At 37.0% G+C, this 20615-nt stretch overlaps 3 protein-coding genes across 6 annotated transcripts; 2 read left to right on the plus strand and 1 right to left on the minus strand.

The window, feature by feature from the left end:
* The first annotated feature begins 1498 nt into the window (after positions 1-1498).
* LOC106175677 (histone acetyltransferase KAT6B) lies at positions 1499-7411 on the plus strand. Its single transcript, XM_013557790.3, has 8 exons — positions 1499-2444; positions 4545-4707; positions 4951-5069; positions 5262-5343; positions 5575-5670; positions 5862-5988; positions 6423-6603; positions 6982-7411. Exons 1-8 carry the CDS (start codon positions 1812-1814, stop codon positions 7102-7104), a joined length of 1524 nt encoding a protein of 507 aa, XP_013413244.2. The 5' UTR covers positions 1499-1811; the 3' UTR covers positions 7105-7411.
* A 430-nt stretch (positions 7412-7841) lies between these two features.
* On the minus strand, positions 7842-12582 carry LOC106175676 (non-structural maintenance of chromosomes element 1 homolog). 4 transcript variants are annotated; one of them, XM_013557789.3, is made up of 8 exons: positions 12438-12582; positions 11726-11875; positions 11308-11420; positions 11041-11121; positions 10589-10735; positions 10178-10300; positions 9401-9527; positions 7842-8441 (listed from the first exon to the last, which is right to left on the minus strand). In XM_013557789.3, exons 2-8 carry the CDS (start codon positions 11829-11831, stop codon positions 8383-8385), a joined length of 756 nt encoding a protein of 251 aa, XP_013413243.2. In that variant the 5' UTR covers positions 11832-11875; positions 12438-12582; the 3' UTR covers positions 7842-8382. The 4 variants fall into 4 exon arrangements, with proteins under 4 accessions (XP_013413243.2, XP_086858424.1, XP_086858425.1 ...); XM_087002298.1 differs by having other exon boundaries at positions 11041-11139; XM_087002299.1 differs by having other exon boundaries at positions 11041-11139; positions 12423-12498.
* A 125-nt stretch (positions 12583-12707) lies between these two features.
* Positions 12708-20492, plus strand: LOC106175673 (ATP-dependent RNA helicase DDX24). Its single transcript, XM_013557776.2, has 17 exons — positions 12708-12869; positions 13319-13709; positions 13909-13986; positions 14161-14309; positions 14634-14960; positions 15221-15409; positions 15768-15878; positions 16161-16279; positions 16489-16622; positions 16851-16969; positions 17297-17474; positions 17687-17790; positions 18203-18320; positions 18576-18672; positions 19191-19271; positions 19478-19644; positions 19913-20492. Exons 1-17 carry the CDS (start codon positions 12708-12710, stop codon positions 20113-20115), a joined length of 2727 nt encoding a protein of 908 aa, XP_013413230.2. The 3' UTR covers positions 20116-20492.
* Positions 20493-20615: the final 123 nt, after the last annotated feature.

The raw sequence follows: 20615 nt of genomic DNA on the forward strand, positions 1-20615 counted from the left end.
TTGCTTCAAGTTTATGTTGTGTATCACTGCGGTTAAAGGTCCATTTTCTTGTCGGTAGTAGCACTGAAAATGAAAGGGACCAAAAGCAAAATAATCTATAAGGGGGAAATTGCCGGTCGGTGCACGCGTGTTGTGTTGAGCTGGCCATGATATAGCGCGAATCAATATCTAGATATATGGGTTGCCAGCATCGATCCGTTCCTTGTAAGCACTTCCAGTCTATGCTACACCAAGTGTCGCGAACAATATTATGGCGGTGCGGTGCTTTCGTGCGGTGTCCATATTTAGTGTGGTGTTGCGTGTGGAAGCGGAGATGCTTACATTAAGTCGCCCTGCAATCCTAGGTCTTCATTATCAACTGAATCGGGTTCACTAAGTCAGTGGAATTTTTCTGGACTCGGACGACCTCGCGGATATATCCCATTGCTGCACATGGTCTTGTTAGATAACCGCTTTTGTTCAGAAAAACAATAACTCTTTTAAAAATACCGCATACATGTATCTCGGATACGCAATAATGAGCCTATACTATTCGAAATTAAATTTTTATACGACAGACTCTCGCTGAATTGTAACAGACCTTGTTAATGGAGCCCAGACGCTGACGTTCAAAGTCATGTATACTCATTGCGCATTTATTTAATAGTAGATGTACACGAGAAATACAACCTTACAACACAGCGTGAAAACGTATGCTGTCAAGCTTCTGAACATAACGTGCACTTTCACAGTGAATCCTACATCTGTAGCCCTATACTAGAATAATCTGCCCTAGTTTAGCTTCAACCCATTGTATATTTATCACCAAAGGTTCATACAGCCGCGATATAACTTCGCATGAAGCATACTCTAAATATACCGAAGAACAGTTGTTTTACCGCTTCGCACATTTATATAAGATTATAACGGCTACCGCTTATCAGGCCTATAGAAAGAAAGAAAGACGACTACCTTTACAATCCAGTTGACTTGCCCTATAAAATATTTAGGGGGGTCTCACCTTGTTCTGCTTTGTTGCAACACCCGGACTACAGCATATTATTCAGCTTAATTTCTTGTTAAATTGGCAATCAAATACAGACATATTTCCTAGCATATCCACGCAGTATAAAAAGTTAATATAGCTAGCAATGTTGTTAAAATGGCCCTGTTTTGATGCCTCAATATTTTGGTGGGTGGTTTTGTTTATTTAGATAAAAGATTACTTCACGGCATCTGCCAAGGTATAGGGTTTTTTTTGGGTCTATATGAGCCTATATATATAAACGCGTACATGTAGGCCCCTATATGTATAGCACCGTCTGACTTGTAAATATTTGACATTGTATTTGTCTGATTAGCGAGTCTTATCGGCATCTCGACGATGTTTTAAACTGTGAAGGAAATGGCCATTGTTAACCGACCACAACTGCTCGCTCCATTGATTTAGCCGGCAGACATTCGAGTGCGGATTATTCAGCGAGTCAGTCAAGCTACCCCGTCATTATGTTATACGTGACAAACCGCGCATTGTTTACCTTAGAGAGAACAAAGCATCGCGTTTAACGTGGGCTCGTATATGTGTAGGGGGTTCGTTGTATCATTGATTGGAACCGATAGTGACAAAGAATCCCCTGGGTTTTGGACGTATGTGGGGGATTCGCACAAAAAAGTACGCGTATCTGTATCCCACAATGCAACTTTGCGCGCATCTGCTCATGCGCACTTGAGGCCAGCGTGTCCTCGACGGTTAACGCGAGCGCTGAATATCAGTGAATAAGTCGCTCGTTTTTGTATGAAAAACGCGTTAGAGGATCTACTAAGTGACACAAATGGCTGAGGTAAAGAACAAAGATTTGATTCTTGAGACGATCGACCAGCTACGGAAGCGTAAGGCGAGACCAGACATTGAGCGAATATGTCACATGCTGGGCCGTAAACATGGGCTAAGTTCCGAGGAGATCGAAGCCGACCTAGAAAAGCTGGTGGACGCCGAGGTCGTGATCAAGGTAGATTACAAAGGCAACTATAGTTATCGCAACGCCGCCAAATGGAGAAAAAGCCACTTAGGAGGGCACGTTTTAAACTCTAACGAAGCTAGCCTGAAGATCCAAAAAGCTGTGAGTGCGTTGACTCAGCAAGATGGAGAGGGAAGAAAGGGGGCGGATATTCACGAAATTGAGCAGTGGATACAGAAACAATATCTCGGGACAGACTCGCATTTAATGAAAAGTCAGCTACAAATAGCCTTGAACAGAGAGGTAGACACTGGATATCTCGAAAAATTACCTAATGGGAGATATGTCCGAAGCGGCTCGACGAAAAAAGCAAAGGTTTTGTCAACTGCGTCTCCCACAAATGCGGCCTCCCCTGCGACGGCGCCTCCGTCATCAGGTGGAAATCCAAAAAGTACTCCAGGAAAATCGGTTACGCCTAGCAAGCGTGGACGGCCTGCTAAGAGAATGGTGCGTATCAGCATACTTTTTATAAGATTATTTCAAATAAATCACCTTCATCTAACTGACTACGCAATAGCCGTTTTACTTTCTTTCTCTATGTTCGTTTGACATTTCTCTTTATACCCGTTTAACATACGATTGTTTCCTTCTTTACATATGCGCCTTTCTGTTTTTCTCTATAACTATGCCCGGCAGCGGGCCACTGAGAATAATACGCTTATATAGATTTTTCATTCCTCGCTGTATTTACAAGCGCACGTTCATTCATGGAAGCAATGGCAGCCGGTGCATATATGCCATATAGACTCGCGCTCTTTTACAAAACGATACATACTGATACATATCATTTTGGTGGCTTTAATAGCGTCCGTGTCAGATATTTATGGTCCTATCATTTATCTCTAAGAATATTACGATTCCGAAAGTGAGCCTAAAGTGCGCACGTCCCACACAGAGAACGAACCCATTTAACGCGTAGAATATGAAGGCTTATATTTTGCGCACCTGTGCGGTCGGCGGCGGGACTTTGTTGATTGAAGCACGGGTTGCATATAAGCCGAAGTAAAACTGCCGCTTAGTGAAATAATAGTGATCCCCCTTGTGTAGGTGAGAACTGCGCGTGATCTAGGATATAGAAATGCTTTAGGCAGTTCTCCTACTTGTGACCTAACTATCACGCTGACCGAAACTATATGCGGTAGCGGGAATGGTACGTGTAGATGAGAAAATGACCGGTGATTAATACAGGCATTTTATTCACTGGCGACGGAAATTAGACGCAGGTTGGTTTAGCATGTTGTATCATTCCTTCCACTTATCTGAATTCAAGCATGTGCTCATCTTGTACATAAGCGCCTACTGCCATGTATGTTTTTTTAAAACGGGGCGCACGCGATTTACATCTATGATGCGCATCATCATAACAGACGCAGTTAAGAACCTTAGTTCCAGGAAGAGGAATATTTGCGTTCAAGGAGTTAACCTTACTGATTCCGTGCATTGTTTTATGTTACAAGTACACATTAAATATTACGTCAGCGGTTAATGTTTTATTAATGAAATGCGGTACAATATAACTTTTCTGGACCTTTATCTATTAATGAATAAAATTTATTCATTTAATGTTTTGAGGGGTGGAGCGCGTGCAATCAACGGTGTCCACACCTGCGTGCTTTGAAGGAAGAAACTGGACCACCTTGTGTCAGTTTAGAAGAAAGGGTTTGAGAGAGAGAAAGAGAGAGAGAGAGAAAGAGAGAGAGAGTCACTCATTAATGTTATACCACACCTAACCCCGAGAAAGTAATTTGCGCTTTACGTTAAATCAAATGGACGTATCGAATGGGGCTTTATTCGCCCTTAATCATATTCTCTTTGTGGTAGTGACAGAAAACCTGGCTAGATATTTTACGCGGTACGGAATAAGTGTTCATTGCGTTTTTAATATCCAGCCAACACCATCCATCCTAATGCGAATCCCGCACTAAATTAGATTGGGATGTTCGACCCGGCTATATCAGCTGCAAATGCTCAATCATGTGGTTGCACGTTACAGTATTCAGTAGCATAGGGCGAACACTGCTTATAGACAGTCGTGTCGGAGTGCGAAAAGTCCACGCCGAAGTCTTGATATTGATCATTAATTTTAACATATCTACTGACGGCGGTGGTATATTGAGTTTTTTTATTTAAAATATGTTTAAAAGATCGACAAATTCATGTTATTTGGGCCAACATACCATTGTGTTGCATATATGTCGATGTACTGGGATATCATGCATTAATGCGAAAGCAAGGTGGATTAATCAGCTAAGAGTGATCACGATGTCGATATTGGCTGTTGAACAATAAACCTGTGCGCACGATTGAATTAAGTTTTTAATTTCAAAGAAAGGGTGGCAGATAAGTGCTTTTGTCCATTTTGATCGATGGCTGCGTTATGTTATGGAAAAGCGCTATATGTATATATCAGTCTGTAAAATCATGGTGTCATGGAAACTTGTTGTCATCTACTTCTTTTCTAAATATTTTCACTAAAACATCCCTCTAAAGGTTAGGCTCTCCGTATTGTATGCCATTATAGATAACAACATGTTCCTTTTTTCCCAGCGTTTCAAGAAAAGCCATGGTCCAGATTTTGAAACTTTTGAGCCAAAAATCAAACACGAGAGGAAAAGTGAAGAGAGGTGTGACTTTTGTCTCCTCCCGCCGGAGTACAACCGACAGGGCGAGGCTGAGGACCTGCTCGTCTGCAAGGATTGCAGCGCCAAAGGTATTGGGTGGAATATAAAATGATAATTTGATTTTAAAGTGATAAAATTTGTGATTAGCATTATAAGATTTATTATAAAAGAAAAACTTGCCAACTTGCGCTTTACGCAAGAGGAATTTTATAACTACGAGAAATGCAATAAGCGAGACAGCCTGCTCCAAATATAAAAGAATAAAATTAATAATTTTCAAGCTGTTAAACGTTTTACTGCTAATATAATATTTCTACTTATTTTCACGACAGCACACCCATCATGTATGGACTACTCACCAGAACTTGCCCGTCGCGCGAGAAACTCTCCTATTGGCTGGCAGTGCATCGACTGCAAGACCTGCATCGTCTGCGACGACTCCGGGGATCCGGTAAATCCAAAAATTCGTCTTGTTACACGTTTCATTATAAAAGTCCGTCTTACATTTTATGTTCTGTATGCTTGATTTTTTAAAACATTCTTTCTTGCAATAGCTTAAATAATTTTCTCTTTGTCGATATTATTTTCTTGATTTTTTGGACCGTCGTTTTATTGAAAATTACCAAACGTTTCCAACTTTCAGGACAGCATGCTATTTTGTGACGCTTGCGATAAAGGGTATCACATGAAATGCCACGACCCGCCATTGTCACAGAAACCCAAAGGTAAGGCGTTTTCAGATTAATTATCTCTCGAAATGTAATTTTCGTAGCTTACATTGTATACGATAGAGTGTAACTTTATTAATCATTATCAAATATTAATAATAATAAAAATGTGTCTACTTGGTACCCGTGGAAAGTGCTGAACATTGTAATGGTACCTTTCACCTCTTATTCAACTTATTATATGTGATAATGACATCACTTTAATTAATGATTCTTGTTCAACTGTAGGCAAATGGGCCTGCACTACTTGTTTAGAGGACGGCGTGGGCAAGGATGTCTTGGGCGCCGCTAGTTCCAGCGAAAGCGAGCGTAACGAGCAGACAGGTACGTTTTTGCATGTTCGTTCGTACACCCTTTACAGGTTTTTTTTCGTGATTGCTTAGTCACTGTTTTTATAATCGGTCAGTCATGTCAACAGATTGGCGTTCGTCCTTTGTATAGAAGGACCAAAGAGATGAAGCTTAAAAACTAAGATCTAAATACATAACATAATCGTTGTGTTCGTATCGTTTTAGAAGGGAACGGTCCCTCGTGCCTGCCTACCCCCAGTGACTCGCCAGTGTCAGTGGAGCCGCGCCATAACCAACTTAACCAGGCGGAACAGGTGGTAGCCATGGAAGTACCGGAGTCGTTTGGCGCAGAGTAAGCACAGGGTTCCTCGCGTTTGAAATATATAACAGGAGAATCCAGCCATGTTGCGCATGTTGTCATGGTGCTCCAGAAACTGTGTTAATGATCTTCACTTATGAAAATGATTTTGCTACAATGCTCTAGTAACTCCATGGTGTTAATTAATATGTTACGAAGAACTCTACATTGGTTTTGCAATACGTCAATGTGCCAGGCAGAGGTTTGACATGCAGGCCCCTCCGTTTCGCTTTTTTAAAAAATGCACCATTCGGTAAATAACCATATTTTCTATTTTACCAGTTGTAAAGTCATATTCATGTATGACGCTATAGCGCATGAAAACTGAACACTGTAACGCTGACAGCGTTTACTGGATTCAATATAACCGCTTCCGCATCAAGGACACATGCATGATTATATTTGTGAAGTACTATTCACGTTTTCAGTTCAGTGCAAGCTCCGGCCCAGCTCCCGCTCACAGTGGCCCAGACCCCATCTCCGCTGAAAGCGGTGACAGCGGACACAGACGCCGCTGGACAAGACGCATCGCGATGGACCATAGAGGACGTGGCCAAATACTTCAAGAAGGCGGGCTTCGCAGAGCAGGCGGAATGTTTCGTGGAGCAGGTAAGGAGCGGTTTCGGGGCAGATGAACTTCTCTGGCGCCCCTGGAGAGTTTAAGCTTGCCATTTTTGTGTGATTTAAAATAATACCGGATGGATGGGGAGGGCGTTAACTGGACGCGGACGCATTTTTCTTTTATAATTAGGACGTGTACACTGTCGTATGTTTTTGTTCATCTATTTGAACAAAGCGTAAATATCACGAAAAGGAATATTGTGCGCTCCGTGCTAATGCGGGTACTTATATCAAGTGAAATATTTATCTAGACAATTGTATAGTTGGTACGTAATTTACGGTGTTCGCACAGAATGATGACGCCAGAATTGTGTTTCTGTCTCCATAGTGTTCTGCATCACGATGCAAGTTGTTCATTTTTTTTAGGAAATAGATGGCGCCTCCTTACTGCTGATGAAAAGGAGTGACGTACTCACTGGGCTGTCAATCAAGCTTGGACCCGCCCTCAAAATCTACAACCTCATCACACAGCTGCAAACGAACGTGTAAAAATGGGATCTGCTCGCACTAACGTGTCGCAGACGCTAAATGCATTCCACTTATTTTATAATCCTGATTTAACGAACAGGCCTTAATTTATTTCAGTAACAGAAATTACCGTATTTAGTGTTTCTAAGATAATGCAGAGATTTGGTAATGAATTCTGCGCAATCTTTGTCGGCGCATGTGAATATCCCTTATTAGAAACTTCGAGTGGTATGCAAATTATTTCCCTTGCATTAATGACTTAGTATTATTTTCTGTGATGATTTTAGCCATCGGAATCGTAATTACCCCCCCCCCCAAAAAAGAAGAACACTCCTATTATGTCATTGGTAATTATGAAGTGTGGTAGGCACATATATACATAGCTATCAGTAGTTCCTTTGAGTTAATACTTTGTTTGACGGGGCAGAAATGTTTAAATACAGCAAACCTGTGCTACTTAAAAGACGTGCTTATCGTTACTGATGGGGCAGTCTCGTCATGCTCGTATCGTTTTCTTTCTACATATTGCTGTAATATGTAGCCCATTGACTTTCAGTATTACCGTATTAAATATTAGGAAAAGGCTAATTGATTACATGTAAAATCCGTATTATTTTTTAAGAATTTGTAATTTGATGTACAGTTCATTTGAGTCCATCTAACGTGATGAAAAAATTCTTCTCTATAATTATGATTGTAAAGATTGCTCTTTCAAGACTTAACTTACTTTAGCGGTTGTTGGCAGAACAGCAAGTAAATCTTGTATTATTCGTTTTATTTAATAAAAAAAAAAGAAACTACAACTACTGGTGTTGCATAAAAATGCCTCTCATTAGTTCTGTAGGTTGACATATGGGGAATATGACCACAACTAAAGACATGAAACATACTAAACATTTAAACATACAATATACTCTATGCTGCATGCTTGTTTTTGGTTTTCAGAGAACACTGATATACACTGTACACTGATGAAATTAAAGAAGTACACTGATGCACTAAGTACACTGATGAAATTAAATGACTTAAATTTGGAGTCTTTGATAATAAAACCAAATAGTTGTGACTTTTTTCAGTTTCCAATGAAGAAATTAAACGTCACTTGTGTACAGACAGAAATATATGGTACAAAGAGTAAAGTATTTGCAAATACCACTTATGATACATATATCACAATATCCAGTTTTAACATGTTATTTCTATACACAACTTCAGCACCTTCATCTTTAGGTTTTCTACCTGGTCCCTAGTTTTGTGCTGCTACAGTCAGTGCCTAGGTGACCCAGTATACTCATGTTTTCATCTTCTCCTTTTCCTTCCTTGGTTTTGTGTTGGTTGCTGAGATGGTTCAACTCTTTCTGCAATAAAAAAACAACCTAGTGTAGGAGACAATCATCAATTATTTTAGCACCTCAGTTTTTGACTTGGACTGCATTATCAATAAACCACTGAAAATAGTTACTGCAACTATTGGTTTCTGCTAGCTAGGCATTAATTTTTTCTTGAACATATCACCCACTTGTGCAATGTTTTTGACAAAGAAAAACCGATGAAACATTCTACACAAAAGTAAAAAGTAATTGTAATTTGAATTTAATCCATTTATAGTCATTTACAGTGGTGGTGTCATCTTCATATTGTACAACATAAATTAGTCCTCCCTTAAATGGCTCTGCCAAGGAGGTTATGTTTTTACATTGTTTGCCTCTTACTGTTTGTTACCAGGGTTACTCAAAAAGTTACGGACAGATTTTGAAGAAATTTTTAGGATAGGTCAGAAATTACTTAACTTGAAAGTGATAAAATTTTGATGATGATCTGTTAATTAATTAATTATGTCTGTTAGCAATATTATGCCATATGTTAGAGGGATTTATGACATTTTTATGAAAATGTGCCATGTTTGAATGGATACTAAGTAGTTAATAGATGCATTAGCTTACTGATTAGTTTATAAATTAGTCAACCAATAACTTGATTAATTAACTGGTAATTAATTATGTTAATTACAATGAGAATTTAGCTAATTAATTAGTTAATTAATAATAATAAGAATAAAGTTCATTTATTAATTTATCAATTAATTCAAAAATTATAATTGAGAATCAAATTGCCTTGGTGGAGGCCTGTGCTCTCCGAGTGATTTTCTACTTTTATAATGACTCAATATTTACCAAACAAACAAAAACAGACTATATATATATTTCAAGAAGGGAATATTAGTGTGATTTTTTTTCTGACCCCCCCCCCCCCCCCCTATAAATCTGCCACTGGGATGGTAGGGGATTCCAAACATAATAATAAATGTCTCACTAACCTGGCTGTTCATATGGCCATGGTGCCCCACATCCACTGGCGGGACACTTGGGGCTATCTCTATTGCGGAAGCAGCGTGCGGCACAGTGGTGGTGAAGTTTGGCTCTACAACTACCACAGGACTGACCCTGGAGAGGGAACAAATAGAAATCCTTACACTAGGACTTTTATTCTTTAAAATTCTAAAACTGGATTTTTCAATTATTTAGTTTGATTGAGATTAAGAATTGATTAAGACTATTACGATAATTTGCAAATATTGCACTTGTAGAAGACAGGCTACATGATTGACAGGAACATGTTAAGTAAAACGTTCACCATAAGTCTAAGGGCTCATTCACAATGAAACTGTCATACTAGGTATATCAATTCAACTCCACAGGGACTCTAGCTGAAAGCTATATATGGGGTGAGTAAGTTTCATGTGCTGTTCGAGGCAGCTCGTCATTCAGTTAATCTGACTGCATTCTGCAAGAGTCCCTGCTGACTTTGATTCATTACCAACTACAATAGTTTCGTTTTGAGTACACCCTAAGTGGAAGCAGGTGACATATCACATATAGAATCTGTTCTAGGAAGTAATGGTATACATACATTTACCAAACAACATAAACATATGCCACTCAATTGTGACTTGGAGGGCATACACATTTTTTTTTTGCTAAAAACACAAAAATATTTTTAGACTATTCTGTACATATTTTTGCGAAAAAATGACGTCATCACCCAGCTGGCCTCGGGTAGAAAGAATAATTTATAAATGAATTGTAAAAACCACCTGTAGACAGATTTGCTTGCACATTTCACAGTTGACTATGAAATCCTCGTAAGTGTCCTTCAAGTAGTGGCCAAGTTCCAGTATACATCTTGTGTCTAAGGAAATGTGCCCTTCATTGACATCCTGAAACAAAGCAAAAATTTTTAAAGTTAAAACTATTCACTGGAGATTCTTCACAGAAGTAATACTATATGATATCACTTTTCTTAATAGAGCATTAAGTTATTGTACTGGTCCATTTGAAATAGTTCTTGATGGAAGGATACTACTTTGACCAGCAATGGTCATTGAAAAATATTATGAAAGTAGTCTCTCTAAATTTTCTTTACTTTCCAATTAACAACAATAGAAAACCAAAACTACATAAGGAACACTACAATAAAGGCTGAGAAAATAAAATCAATCTCTTACACTGATAATCCAGAGGTCTTTTTGAAACCTGTCTATCAAATCTTGTGCCATTTTTTTGCTCATTTTCACATTTTCCAGCTTGTCCACTTGGTTGAGGGCATCAACAGAAGAGATGGAACCCTCTGGGCTCTTGGCAATCTCACCAACCTGAAATCACCAAATTTAGCTAAAATATGACACTAGAGAAACAATAAGTTATTTGTAAAACAAATTTTTCTTATTTAAACAAACAGAAGATAACTGACATTTATCAATATCTTAAGTAAAACATGGAATTCTGAGCTTTAGAACTCTTTCCCAAGAAGACAAAACTTTTATTTTCACACAGTTGTGCTTTGAAATGCCAGACTGAGACTAAAGATTTCAAAAGAAAAAAAAAATCTGCTCCTTAAATTACAGCGAGTTTTTTCTTACAACTAAATTGGATCTGGTTATCAATCCTGATTACCTACCAGCTTCTTAAAATATTCCAGTTCATTAACTGTGTAATCTGAGGACTGCTTCAGTATTCCATGATTTTCACTTGTGTTCACCTGATAAATAAAAAAAACCTACGAAAATTACTTTTATCATTTTCTATGCATACAACCCATATGTTTTCTTTTTTTCAAAAGTTTCAAGGACCAAAGTAAAAATACAAAACATAATTTTACAAATTTACTGACTGTCACTTATAAATCATAAAACTCTATTCATGCTGGGAGTTTTTTTTAAATTACCAAGCAGTAGCAATGATTTCCTGTCTTCTCGCTGATGCCCTTTCTGATCTCCAGGTTCAAGGGCTTGATGTTTTCATTTATTGTGATTACAAATGAGCCTAGCTCATAATCACCTATATTATTTAAAATGAAAGAAAAAAAAATTAGATAAAATAAAAAATGTCACTCTTTAAATCCTTTGCAAAATAAATATAATAGTAAAAACAAACTTTTAAAGATAAATAATGAAAAGTGTAACAAGAAATCTCTCTGTTGAGAAGCAAAGTTAATGCCTTGTGTCAAGCACAGAGGTACCCTTTAAGTGATTACGTATACAAGAAATATTTGAGCAATTTAATTTTAAAATAAAATAAACTGATACAGACTCTATCACAAAAAAGCATACCACTCAATGCCAAAAGTTCCAAAATGACATTACCTCCAAACCTTTTCAATGCCATAGCAAAATGTTCCTTCACCTCCTTAGTGTACATCACATATTGTGTCATGAAGGCCTGGAGAAACAATCTATGGCTATCTTCCATGACGAATATGGCTGTAGAGATTCTTACTGGCAAAAGTTTTACATCTGAAAGCAAACAAAAAGTTGTATGATAATAAACTTTGTTATGTGATCATACATTTTGACGCTCACTGCTTGGATGAGATCAGTCACGTGCAGGTCAATATCAGGCCATGTTGACCTCCCAACAGGTCAATATTTGTCTGGAAACAGATGGGATAAATTTCTCTATTTGAAAAGAATGAGCTGTGAATCACAGCCACTATCTCCTAGTCCTGACTCTAAAAATCAAGCTTATAGTCAAGTACTCTAATCACTAGGTCATCTCAAAATTATCCTATATGGCTTTGAACTATTAATATTTTTCAATTATGTATCTGTGTTGCTTAATTTTTTGTGTGCCAAGGAAAGTAGTTGTACATGACCATGATTTACTTTATTTGTGACGGTGTATATTGATAAAGAAATCTGAATCTGTACAGCAGTCAACCCGTAGGGTACGTTGCATTCGGCATAATCTAGAAAATTAGCAGGTTACCAAAAACAAACACGACTTGTACTTAACTATTAAGACTTAAAAACACTGCAATTTTAGACTAAAAAATCAACGTACCGCTTCGTGACTTACCGTATAAATCGACAGTGAAGATTTGGGCATTTCACCCCGATCTTACTTTCCCGCCAGTGACCTTGACACAGTTTTAAAGGCTTATGGAGATTATGTGGCATGAATTACTGATATGTTTGATTCTGAAAGACCATTGACTAACATAGCATTATAGACATATAATTTATTCCCCAAACACCCCTTTTTCCCCATCTGGGAAAACTAAATGTCATTTCCCTTAAACTTTCCAGCGAAACCGATTACCTGCAACGGTTAGAGAGTATATCCAAGATGGCGACTACCATCAAAACACATGGGGAATGGAAACCAGTCAAAATAGACCCTTCCTTGTTCGCCCATGGCGGTATGGAAGGGTTTATTTGTATGGAAGAATTAACAGATTACAAACTGATTCGAAGCAACAGTTCCAAGAAACCTGGGGACCTTGAGAAGGTAGACTTATCACATTTAACTTTATAGCTGTACCAGTAATATGTGGCTCCTTTCCCAACAGCTGATTCAGGTTGCCAACTCAACCCTAAGACCATTCCACAGCTTACACCTTATAGGGTTTATTTTAGAATTTAATAGTAGAAAGACCCAAATCATTCGTGAGCTTACGTTGAAAGAGTAGTTTATAACTCTGTAATTGAACTTCATTCCTCTTGAACGACTTTCAAATAATATCGTCACTGTTGACTTTTTCTACTGAAGTTCAATAAGACAAGATGAAACTGTTAGCGCTCAAAAGCAAGAGCGTGACTGACACATTATGAGTGAAACACACTGCTGTTAAGATTAACACGTGAGCAGTCTTACACGTAGAACAGCAATTAGATGCAAGTATGAATAGTTTGTTTCCTTTACCCCTACAGCATTTTAAAGATTGAATTTTTATTTCGAAAAAGAAGACAACCAAGAAAGAGAAGAAAGATGTTGTGGATAAGAAGCACCAAGGAACAAAACAGAGTCCAAAAACATCTGGGAAAACTAAATCTAAATCATCAGAAAAAAAAAATCTAACAATTCAACATGCTGCTCAGACTGAAAACACAGATAAAAAGAAGAAAAAGAAGAAACAAAAGAATAAAAATACCAAGCAAGAAGGAGAACTGCAAGAAAAGGAGCACAAGATTGGACGAGGACAATTTGTCAGTGGAGCTCAAATATTTGATGCCTGTGAAGAGGATCAAGATGAAAAGACTGAAAAGAAGCAAAATAAGCTTAACACTTCAAAGAATAAAGGCAATGAAAATAAAAAGAAATTCAAACCAGAAAAAAGGAGAAGAGAAGGTATAAGAATTTATAATTAATACAAAACTAGTAATTATAGGTTGTTTGTTATGATACTCCTTGATCTTGTGATGTTCATATTTCCCAATCTGATGTCCATCTCAGTATCCTTAGTTATTAATAGATGTTCAAAGACAAATCAAAATATTCATTATATTCATATTATGAATGTTTTATTTCTCTGTTTTGTGTGATCAAGCTGAAGAACAGATTCCAAAAAAGAAGCTAAAAATAACAGAAGAGGAGCAAAAAGAGGATGTTACTGAAACAAAAACAGGTAAATGCCACTCATTTAATTTTTATCTATAATAATTGTGGCTTACTTTAAATATTCTTGATGAGTGCTAATTAGAATAATCACCTACAACAGAGGTCAAATATATTTCACAACTGTTGGGAAATTCTCTATAGAATGGTGAATCACAGTAAATATTGAACAAATTTTTTATAGATGTTTCTGCCTGGAAAGACCTTTTTGTCCCTGAGCCAGTTCTGGAAGCACTTGCAGAATTGGGCTTCTCAAGTCCAACACCAATCCAGGCACTGGCTTTACCATCAGCCATTAGAGATAGGATGGATATTGTAGGAGCTGCTGAAACTGTAAGTTTGTTTCCTTTACCCCTACAAATTGTCTATATATATATATATATATATATTACTCTTATTATGCTGAGAATAGGTGGTTTTGACTTTGAGATGCCAGTGACTATCTTGGAATTTCAACATTTTGTAAAATGTGTCACTTGACTCTTCATTATTGGATTCTATTTTAACTTACATAAAACAAATTTTGTTATCTACTTGAGGCATACTGATCTTACGCTTAAAATCAATTTTTGTTAAAAAGTTTTAAATAATAGTCTGTGATAACTGTTAAAAGAAATTCAAATGGATTTCAAGATTTTTGTCAAACATTTTTCACAGGGCAGTGGCAAAACTCTTGCCTTTGGTATTCCAATTCTGCACCACATCCTCAAGTCCAAGTCACTGGGATCAGAAAGAAGCACAAATAACAAAGATGGCTCAGACAGTGAGGAGGAAGAAGACTCTGTTGAAAGTGAAGACAAAAATAATGACACTGATAATGAAAATAATGAAAAAGATGAAGAGGAGAGGGTTGTTGATGAAGAGGGTAGTGATGATGATGATGATGATGTTGATGAACTCGGAGAGTCAGATTCTGAATTGTCTGAAGATGGAAGTTTTGATCGTCCACCTGGGGATGAAGATGATGAACTACCAGTGTTAAAGGTGAGGTTTTGTACGTAGAAAAATCAACAAAATTGATACAGAAATTTTATTGTGGAAAATAGGTATCTGTAATGTTGTGCAATAGGGCATATGGTGTCACATGTATTCTTTCAATTGGATTATATATATCAAAAACTGGCATCATTTAGAAACTCAAAACAACTCTCAGGTCACCTTGTAGCGTTTCTTGTTCTGCTAATGAGACAAAAGGCAGCAAATAACCTTTTACATATACACAATTTTTATGCATTTTCATATAGGAAGATGACATTGGCTGTGTGAAAATTCTGAATGATGTACAGTTTGACTGGCTGGAGCCAGAGCCCCAGCAGGCACCTGCTCTGTTTAGTCCAAAGGGACTTGAGGCCTTGATACTGACACCAACACGGGAACTAGCAGTGCAAGTCAAGCAGCATCTGGTGGCAGTTTCTAAGTATACAGATATACAGGTCAGAGTTTGATTTATTATAGAACTGTATGTTAACCATTTGTCAGTTAGCCTTCCACAGATTAATTTCCTGCTACATGCAATCATTAGACAGTTTTGTTTTTAAATGATTGCTTAGATAGCTATGCATTGGAATGAATGCACTAACTATTTTATCAATTATAATCGGATAAGATATAACTAACAGGTGACTTTGTAAACCCATAGGACTGGGCTGTTTAGTTGCCTTTGTCACTATAATAGATCTGTTCATACTATGATGTTTCTAGATAGCAGTAGTAGTGGAAGCCCTGGGGCTATGTCTTCTGGTCGACATTCTCACTGTGTTAAAGCTATTCAAACTCTAATCATATTTCTAGATAGCAGTAGTAGTGGGTGGCATGTCCCAGCAGAAGCAGGAAAGATTACTGAAGAAGAGACCAGAGATAGTGGTAGCCACACCTGGGAGACTGTGGGAACTCATTAAAGAGGTGTGTATTCATGTCACATTTACCTTGATACCAGTGATCTGCCCTGGTCAAACTCTCATTTTATTTGCATTGTAATAAACTTATTCCTAATTTTTTTGTAAACTGTAGCTCCCAAACTTACTTTGAACTTTCTGTTTTGAGACTGGTGACCAGAAAAGGACAGTCATCTTTGTTGTTTAAGGGTTTAATTGATTTGACAAAGGCATATATGACAACCCCTTTTTCTTATAAATGAAACAGTAAGGCGTATAGTATCTGAAGGTATGCATCTTGTACCTGTAGGGTGACCCCCACCTGTCTACAGTTGACACCCTGAAGTACCTGGTCATAGATGAAGCAGACAGAATGGTGGAGAAGGGACACTTTGCTGAGTTGTCTTCACTCCTAGAGATGATAAACAGGTATTGTATGTGCTCAGAAAGTACAACAGATGTGTAAGTTCTCGAATGTGTGTTGTCTTGTGTTCTGTTTTGCATATTATTTTAAAATAGGTGTTTATGGTTTTTCAGTTTCCACAATGGGGAGATATTGAAGAGGTATGGTAATAAAAGACTCCTTGATTAGATTTACTTTTATATTGACTGCTAAAAAAACTTTTAATTTTTTTAAGTGATCAGAAGAAAAAAAGGAAGAGGCAAACATTTGTGTTCTCAGCAACATTAACCCTTGTTCACAGTGGACCTCAGCGTTTACTGATGAAGAAGAAGAAAAAGAAGTTTAAAATGACACAAGAGCAGAAATTAGGTCTGTACTTTTTAAACAACTAAAAAATAAAACCTTTAAATGGAAATTTTGAAAGTTTACAGTGTGAAAATGGTGTTATTTGAAAAATGCAAGATATGTAGGTAAATATATCAATAGAATTTAGAATTGTATTTACTAATAATCAAATATTGCAATGCCTTAACATGCTTTTGAAAATGGGCAAGATTTAAGTAATATATCTTTCACATGGTATATGTGAACTTTCAGAGTCTCTGATGGCAGAAATAGGTATCAAAGAAAAGCCAAAAATCATAGATCTTACCAGGAAGACTGCCACAGCAGAGAGATTAGTTGAGACCAGAATTCCTTGCTCTACTGAAGAAAAGGTAATGTTGTGCATGTAAAAGGCCAAAGTAAATACACTAAAAGAAATATTTAAACAATTTTAGAGCTTTTTTGGCTCTAGTGCAATCTTATAAAGTTTTAAACATTCTCCCTCCAGTAATATATCTTTTCCTTTTTAGAAATAATGAAAGTTTCCTTTAATGATAGATCCACATATTATATTTAAAAAAATGAATGCTAACAAGTTGAAAAAACTTTTTAACTATCAAAAACTGAGATCCAATGAAACTATCTTCGAATTTACAAATATACTGTAAGTATGTCATAAACATAAGACCTTAAATTTATTATCTTTGTATTTCTCCCAGGATGCCTACCTGTATTACTTCCTCCATCAGTACCCTGGCAGAACCCTTGTGTTCACCAACAGTATAGACTGTATACGGAGACTGGCCTCCATCTTCACACTGCTCAAGTGTAAACCTCTCACACTGCATGCCAATATGCACCAGAGACAAAGGTTAAAGAACTTAGAAAGGTTTGCAGGTATGTGGAATGGGATTTTCTACTCTTTTTTTTAATGGAATGCAGGTTTTTGGTCATTCTTGTTACTGTTATTTTTCTCTGACTAATTGAAATCTCATTAAACAGTTATATAAAACTGACCAATATGAATATCATCCAGGTTTAACAGGGTTTAACATTATATTAGGACCATGCCTGGCTTTTTAATGTATATATTCCGTGTTGTAATTCAGCTGACAAACATGGCCTGTTGCTGGCCACTGATGTGGCTGCCCGAGGTTTGGACATTCCCAATGTGGAGCATGTTATTCATTACCAGGTCCCCAGAACTTCTGAGGTAAGTACTTTTGCTTACTCTTTCATTTAATATATTAATTTTAATTTTAAAGTCAGAGGTATAATATGTGTGTTGGAAAATGTCAAAAGCTCATTTTTATTTCAATATTTTGCAAACCTACTTGTCTTTCCCAAGTCTGATCTTTGAAACTATAAAATTTCCTCAGATAAAAGTTCCTGATATTCATATTTCCTTCTGAAATGTCTTTTGAATAAACCATTTGTTAAGAATGAAATAATTAAATTAAAATAGTACAAAATATCAAACAATTTGTGAGTAAGAAAAAAAATTTAGCATGAAAATCCCATTTGAATTGTGTTCAACATTTTAATGCAATTAACACAACAAGGGGGCATTTTCACTTGAACCATTTAAATATACCTATATACTTATTTTACTTTTTTTTTTGTAGAATTACATTCATCGTAGTGGTCGCACAGCTCGCGCTTCTAAGGAAGGTCTCAGTGTGATGTTGATGAGTCCTGAAGATGTGAAAAATTACAAGAAAATAGTTCACACTCTGAACAGAGGTAGATACCTTTAACAATACTAAAGATGCAACTTATAACATTTAATACATGACTGTTTCGAAACATTTAACTGAAGTAGCCATTAGAATATTTCTGAAGTTGGAAATTGTGCACAAGGTGGGACATAAATTTGACCTGCAGTCATATTTAGAAACCTTGCAAATTGGCAGTAGTCCTTCTTGTCCACAACAGATACATTCTGAATTGCAGTCACAAACAAATAGTGATGTGGTGCGTTGTCTCCTGTATTTTCAGATGAAGATGTGCCAGTGTTTCCTGTGGAGCAAGCTCTAATTACTTCAATCAAAAGCAGACTAAACTTGGTCAAAGAAATAGATCGAGAAGAACACAGGTAAGCATATCACAAGGGCACTGATAACAAGCAAGGCTTCATTGTGGTAAATGTGAAAAAGACAGCATAGGCAGATAATGATGTGCCTATTTCTGGTGACATGCATGCAGGATAAACCCATTTATTGCATTCACATCTTTTCACAGATAATGCCACGCTTGCACCAACTATGTTATAAGTGGAAATGGGCATGCACACATCACGAGATATAGGCATGCACACACGCCCAGAGGAATTGGGTTAACGGTGCATGCATGTCATTATATTTGGAAAGGTGAATTGTGAAAAAGATAATATGAAAGGCTTTTAGAGTGCATTAGGTGTGAAAGAAGGGGAGGTCCTGGTGAGAATGTGTTTTAACTGACAGAATGTAAAACATGGTTATGTAGATCCTCGTATCAATAAGTGTACTCATGATTGCAAATAAACCGCCCTTTCAATAAAAAAGTGCCATTTGCCATATAATCATTTAAAGAAAAGTGATATTAAGATGTACCCAGGTTTTTGTTGTCCTGCAGGTGTAGGAAAGATAAGAGTAAGACAGATTGGTTTAGAAGAGCTGCAGAAGAGATGGACATTGAATTGGATGATGTACATATGTATCCTTTATATTACCTTCACGAGGACAGGAAAATGGTTATAATGAGGAACCTTTTTGCATTATTTTTTTTGGGGGGGCGAAAAATTGGCAGATGGTTTTGTGTTAAAAAAGAAAATCTGGCACATTAATGTGCATGGAAATGTATTGAACTTATTAGACTAGAAAGATGTTAGTATATTCAAAAGTTCCTTAATTGAGCCTCAGACAAAACGACATTGGAAATGATGGGTTTGAGCAGGCAAAAAGAAAGCGGAAAATAAAGCAGATGAGAGCAGCTTTGGATGCCATGCTGAAAGTACCTCTCACCAGCAGGGATTTCTCTGGGAAATATCCAACTAAGATGGGAAAACTAGTCACTCCTGTGATGCCTGGTAAGATGGAAAAAACCAATATGAGCAGTAAACTGACACAACACTGTAGCTGATTTTGTTAGTTTTTTTTTCTTAGATTAAAAAAGATTACTGTATTAGACACATCCCACAGGTCTTCAGTTTTCCATCCAAGACCAGCTGGGATGTCTTTGACAGTTATTCCACCAAGATACAATATCAAGTTAGGTCTGTTAGGAGAACTTGTGCAGCTTCTACAATATTTTAAGGACTATTAAAATGTTTAAAATGTTATTTTATATTATTTTAGACATCAGCAGTGGGGCCAGTGCATTGAAAGCAGTAAAGAAGAGCCAGCCAAAGAAAATATCAACAGCACCTTTGTCACCAAATAAACCAAAAAAACAAATTAAGCAAAAACCTCTTGCTCCAAATGAAAAGACAGAGAGGAGGCAAAAACGCTCCGCAAAAACAAAGTCTAAACGGAATAAATTTAGGACATCGGCATCATGATGTGGATTCTTGTTGCAGATACTGTCAATTGCTTCAATTCGGGAATAAAAAGGAAAAGTGAAAAGGATTATATTGATGACATTGACTGGCATTTATAAAGATGAGAAATGAATGCCCTATCAAAGCTAAAGACCACAGGAAATTGTCTCTCTTATCATTTCCTACTGAAACAGATATTAATTTTTGAATATCACCAAAATAAATTCCTCTGGGAGAGAATGATCTCCGTTCTACTGTTATCAATACAAGAGAATGTACTGAAGAGGACACGATGTGATAATAGAATTGTTAAATAAAAGCAGTGATTTGTGAAATGAGATGTTATTTAAGTGCAATGCAGGTAATAAATATGGGACAGTTCTCATTAATTTGTTAAATTGTGGAATTGTTTGAATGCAGAAATCTACTAGTAAGGTTGGACTATACTCTTATGATACTGGCTTTTCTGTATCAGTGTGGTAACAATTTTGAATGTTTGGTGTCCGTTTATTCTTAGAAGA

The sequence above is a fragment of the Lingula anatina genome, chromosome 1, assembly GCF_051362555.1.
Source record: "Lingula anatina isolate TDL-2025a chromosome 1, LinAna3.0, whole genome shotgun sequence".
NCBI classification, from domain to species: domain Eukaryota; kingdom Metazoa; phylum Brachiopoda; class Lingulata; order Lingulida; family Lingulidae; genus Lingula; species Lingula anatina.

Bases quoted from the DNA above. Each gene is read 5' to 3' on its own strand.
- LOC106175677 (XM_013557790.3), top strand. From the start codon at position 1,812: ATGGCTGAGGTAAAGAACAAAGATTTGATTCTTGAGACGATCGACCAG. The intron at 2,445-4,544 runs GTGCGTATCAGC...CTTTTTTCCCAG, and splicing joins GACGGCCTGCTAAGAGAATG to CGTTTCAAGAAAAGCCATGG. The intron at 5,671-5,861 runs GTACGTTTTTGC...GTATCGTTTTAG, and splicing joins CGAGCGTAACGAGCAGACAG to AAGGGAACGGTCCCTCGTGC.
- LOC106175676 (XM_087002298.1), bottom strand. From the start codon at position 11,831: ATGGAAGATAGCCATAGATTGTTTCTCCAGGCCTTCATGACACAATAT. The intron at 11,421-11,725 runs GTAATGTCATTT...TAAATAATATAG, and splicing joins GGCATTGAAAAGGTTTGGAG to GTGATTATGAGCTAGGCTCA. The intron at 10,301-10,588 runs GTAAGAGATTGA...GCTTTGTTTCAG, and splicing joins AAGACCTCTGGATTATCAGT to GATGTCAATGAAGGGCACAT.
- LOC106175673 (XM_013557776.2), top strand. From the start codon at position 12,708: ATGGCGACTACCATCAAAACACATGGGGAATGGAAACCAGTCAAAATA. The intron at 14,310-14,633 runs GTAAGTTTGTTT...CATTTTTCACAG, and splicing joins TTGTAGGAGCTGCTGAAACT to GGCAGTGGCAAAACTCTTGC. The intron at 15,879-16,160 runs GTGTGTATTCAT...TTGTACCTGTAG, and splicing joins TGTGGGAACTCATTAAAGAG to GGTGACCCCCACCTGTCTAC.